We start from the raw sequence: 4941 nt of genomic DNA on the forward strand, positions 1-4941 counted from the left end.
GGTGTTTTCCAGCAGTTGTGGATCCAGGGTACATCTCACTACCGCATGCAGTGAGAAACATGATTCACAACCGACAGCAGCAGCAGGTGCTGAACCCAGAGGCAGGAGCTGGGAAGCAGCATGTCCTCCCCTCCAGGGCAGCGCTCTCCCAGCCCGCCACCCACTGGGGAGCAGTGACTGAACCTACAGCTGCACCCCCAGGGCGGGCTCTCAGCGCACCTAGAGACGCGGCGCTGAGCTCTCTTCGCAATCACACCAGGGAGAACGGTAACACCTGAAGATTTGGGGAAATCAAGGGATGGAAGCTCAAGCTCTGCTTGCTCATAGCTCCTGCTTGGCAGTGCGAGCACCTGCACTGACAGCCCTTGCAGGAGCTGGGACTGTGTAATTCAGCCCTTCTGCAGTTCTCCTGCTCTCCTCCTCCACCAAGCCAGCTCAACAGCCGCAGTCAAGCCAATGAGACAGCTCTGCCGAAGCGAGCACCACCACTTCAGAGGTGATTCATGATGAAACAAACAGCAGTGACCCCGTACTGTCGCTGCCCTCTAACACACCCTCCCCAGACGTTTGGGTGCAGTTGCCAATCTTTTACCTGCAGAGATGTCAGCTGGCCGATATCGGCAGGAAGCGATGCCAGCTGGTTGTCGTGCAGGTCTAGAACCTGGAAAAGCAGATGATTTCATCAACCAAGGTTGGGAAAAGAAGTCATGGAGCAAGAATGAAAGGTCATGAATTATTTAGCAATGAAAATTATTTCCCTTCCAATGGGGCTTTGAGAAGCATCTTAAGTTTTCAAGGAGACACTGGCATTAATTGTTGTAGGTCTTTGAAAACTCGAGCCTTTACACATCGATAAACAAACAAAAGCCTAGGGAGAGCAGCGACACCAAGGGAGCTGCTCCGCAAACCAGCATGAGCCAGCTGGGTAAAACACCTCTGTGGAGCCAGCCTGGCAGAAAAAAGCATTTTCTGCAGGATCAGCGACTGAACGCCTCCAACGCCAGCGCGGACACAGGGAGAGGGCAGGACTGCGCCTGGAGACCTTCCTCCACAGGGAGAGGTGAGCTGCTGGAGGGACCCTGCCTCTTGCAGCACCACGGCATGAGGACGGTGGAGCTGCAAGCCCTCAGTGTGTATATGACACGTACGGTGACAAAGCCCCATCACACGCCGTCACCCACCAGCAGCTTCATTCGCTTCAAAAAACCCACCAGTGCAGAAGAGATGTGGACCTACCCCGTAACACCCTCAGCCCTGACCAACCGCCATCGTGAAAGGCTGCTGCTGAGGGGGGAAGTGTGGGACTACACGGAGGAGAAATGAGTCCTGGGACAGATTATGATTTTATACAAAGGGCTCAAGGTCAAACAGGGTCTGTCTGCCCAGCAGGTAAATGGAGGGAAGGTGGGTTTCACACCCAGGGAAGGTAGGTTTCACTCCTAGGAAAGGCAGGCTTCACACCTTGTTACCGATTCGTGGTGGAGACAGTCGGACAGAAAGGATTTATTCGGGCTAGTGTGTTCTAAAACAGCTAGAAAGCAGGAAAACAGGCTGCAGATGATCTACGAAGAATCACAGTTACCTTCACAGTTATGAGACTGAGGAGGCTGCAGGACTTCGGAACTAAAGATGTCAGATTATTTGTATGAATAATCAAGACCTGAGGAGGAGAAATCCCATTGGAACATGAAGACAAGAGACACTGCCGTCCAGAACACGCACATTTGTTGAGACGTAACTGCGGAGGCTGCGTAAGAGCTTAACACCTTGTTCAGTATCATACAAAGTACAAGCAATGGGGTTTCACAGGAAGTTAAGCATTTCACACAAGATCTAAACAAGAGCCTAGGTTCTTACGTGAGAAATATTACTAGGCAGGCTGAGCTCAAAACAGTCACCTCCTCTTTCAGGACAGAAGCTACTCTAAGGCACGCAGACAAGATCAGCTCTACCCAACCTGCTCTCTGTCTAGTATCGTACAAGCGGCCAAATTCACGACAAGCAACTTCTTCTGAAGCAACCTGTGAACAAGCACACGCGGTCATCTCAAACACACCAGTTCCACTCAAGCACAACAGCAGAATTACCCAGTAATTTCCGATTGCAACATTACCTTTTTTTGCAAGACTTTACAAGTCGCGAAGGCCCCATAAGGAACCTAAAAACAATTAAAAAATAGTCGTGTCAGACTTCCCAGGAGACCCGAGGTCTCTGTCAGCACTGCCACAGTGTCCGCCTGCAAAGAGCGAATACCTCAGTGAAAACGCAAGTGATACGGGCTGGCCGCTGGTTTTGGCTCAGGACGCCAGTACTTCCCAGCAAGCTCCCGGTTAAACAGCCTGCAGTGGCTCTCCGCAACGCAATGGCATTGTGCACCGCACAGAACAGACCGAGGTTTAGGCAGGAGCCGCGTCTTGTATCAGGTAATATTCAACACGCAGATGACTCCAGAGTCCGGGCGTGTTCCCAGGGAGTCGTCACACAGATGTCCTCTCGGGCTCTGTGACCTCGGCAGGTGCGCTGCGGCGGCTGGAGGGGAGCTGAGCAACGGGCAGGACGGAGCGTCCTCCCGTGAGCCAGGCTCTGCTGGAGAGGGGCCGTCAGAAAGGGGACAGGCCAGCAAATTCAGGCCACACCAGCCACGGCGCTGAGCACCACGACCTGCTCTGCAGCACGGAACGGGCACCGGCCAGACTGCTGCCCAGAGTTAATTTTCAGACCAAACTGGGGGCTCGCTTTATGTATTGAAACAAGAAAGGCTGACAAGAAGAGAAGCCAGGCAGATTTGGTGGTTGCACTCCAGAAGGAGCCGCTGGGGACCCAAGGCCAGCTGCAGCTGAGTGGAGCTGGCTCAGTGCCCACTGCTGTCTGCCGCCCCTTCACCCCGGCTGGCTCGCAGGCTGTCCCCCACAGCCCACAAACCCACACACAAGGCACCGCCGGCTTCTGAGCTTGGAACAAAACACCCCAAAGCCTCAGCAAAGCCAGAGCAGACAGCTGCCAGCAGCTGTCCTCTCCAGGAGGGTCCCAATCTCTCCCCAGCGTGCACAGCAATAGCTATTAGCTTGGTGGGAAAGACACCCTGGGACAAAAGGTTACACAGACACCACCTGGCTTGGAAACACCGGACAAAGATTAAAACTGAAAGCGAAATAGAAACAGGTTTCTGCCTGGCTGCAAACAGGATTGCCTGGCTGCCAGGACGAAAAGCTGTGTTTCCTCCAAAAGCCTGGCGAGCTGTCACCAACCACTGACACTCCAGCAGACGGCTTGTTCCTAATTTAGTTGCTGCCGTAAAAGAAGCCAAGCTGGAAGTGAGACTTCCACCCTTACCCAGCAGCCTGGAACCAGTGATCTGCGCTTACCCAGAAAAACCCAGCGCAGGCGGCAGACTTTGTAGCTCTAAGATTACTCACAGTCAGCCTCTGGCAAACAAACGCTCTCATGACTGGCAAAATTAGGACATGAAGTCCCAAACTAGGCTCCTACCAAGGTACTGGTGGAGGGTGTGAGACCACTCTGCTCTTCCCAACTTGACAAATGAAAAGGGACTCCCAGGCCAGAAATGTGGAAGCATCGGGTAGGACAGGCAACCTGCCACAAAAAAAATGCAGCAGCAGCCCTCCCTGAGAGCCCGAGCTGAGCAGACAGGAGGAGGCGGAGCAGTAACAGGGCTCAGCCGTGACACTAAATCTGACAGCTAGTGACAAGCAGCAGCCAGAAACTCAGAGCTGAGAACTAGAAGCTGAGGAGAACGTACCTCTGAGAGTTCACATTTGGATATGTCAAGAGTGTCATCAGCACCAGCTTCTTTTGCCTGGAGAGAGAAGATATGCCCCCAGAGAATTAGACCACGCAGCGACACGTGGCCCCTGGCTGCGCAGGGACAACAGCAGTGCGCAAAAGCACCCGGGGAACCAAATGCAGACAAACCCTTTTGGTGCAATAAATGAATTTCTGCACCAAGAACCAACGTACACCCTAATTCTGCAATTTTAACTGAAGGGATACGGAAAGGAAATGATGGGTTCTCAAGAGAGGCACTCCTGAGGAGCAACAGCAGTGCCCTCCGCGTGCCTCACCCAGCAGACCCACCGGCTTTGGTTACTGGCAGCGACCAGCAGAGCCTGCGGCTGCCCTTCTGCTCCAGGAGAGCTGCAGAGCCAGCTCGGCGGGGTTAGGAGGAGCCAGGACTCCCTGCTGCTGTCCAAAACGGGGTTTCTGTGTTCAAATCAACCACCTCCAACGTGGCTGCCCCCAGCACTGAACCTGGACAAACCTTGTCAGGAGCAGCTGCACCTCTGGATTATTTCTTACAGAAAAGGTTCTACATGAGGCAACAAAACCTGACTGTGTGAGTGCCCTCAGGACTGGGTGCCTGCCCCTAAACTGAGCTCATGCTACACAGAGCTAGTCCCCGAAGGGACAGATGAGGCTGTCCCTCCCCAGCCCCACAGGGGCTGCGCAGAAACCCTCCAACTGAACAAATTCAGTAAAATTGGTTTCATTATCGGTACTATCGGTAACAAAGCCTTCCTTTCCAAAGGACCTTACGGACACCCATCAGGTGTAATTTTGTCACTTTTAAAATGCAAGTGCCTCTGGGGTAGAGGACAGCAGATCCCCTACAGCAGCTCTGGGCCACTGCTCCTACGGCAGAACACGGGAGATGAGAATTCAAAAGAAGATTCTTTTCAGAACCCGGTTTTAAACCATACGGCAGGTGGTTCTGCCGACCTCGCAGGCCCAACAGCAACCTGCTGAGGTTGCTGACCCAGAGGGTCCTGGCCAAATCCCAGCCCCGGAAGACAAACATCAGCATCTCACAAGCTAATCCTCTGAATGATAGGAAGAAACGAAATAATGATGAGGAGCAAAAGAGGGGCACAGGGAAAGGTAACGATGATGGGAAGGGCGATGTCAGATGTTCCTTGGTAGGGA

General features: G+C 53.2%; 1 protein-coding gene across 1 annotated transcript in view; it reads right to left on the bottom strand.

Annotated features, from left to right (window-relative positions):
* The window catches only part of LRSAM1 (leucine rich repeat and sterile alpha motif containing 1), a gene marked incomplete at its 3' end in the record, with an annotated part of 20333 nt that overhangs the window by 14956 nt on the left and 436 nt on the right, over nt 1–4941 (bottom strand). The window contains exons 2-5 of the mRNA XM_010132424.1: nt 3761–3817; nt 2114–2158; nt 1583–1660; nt 593–661 (exon numbers count right to left, since the gene is read on the bottom strand). Of these exons, the coding sequence (XP_010130726.1) occupies nt 593–661; nt 1583–1660; nt 2114–2158; nt 3761–3817 (249 nt within the window). The remainder of the gene's footprint in view (nt 1–592; nt 662–1582; nt 1661–2113; nt 2159–3760; nt 3818–4941) is intronic.

The sequence above is a fragment of the Buceros rhinoceros genome, unplaced genomic scaffold (assembly GCF_000710305.1).
Source record: "Buceros rhinoceros silvestris isolate BGI_N320 unplaced genomic scaffold, ASM71030v1 scaffold13153, whole genome shotgun sequence".
Taxonomy (NCBI): Eukaryota; Metazoa; Chordata; class Aves; order Bucerotiformes; family Bucerotidae; genus Buceros; species Buceros rhinoceros.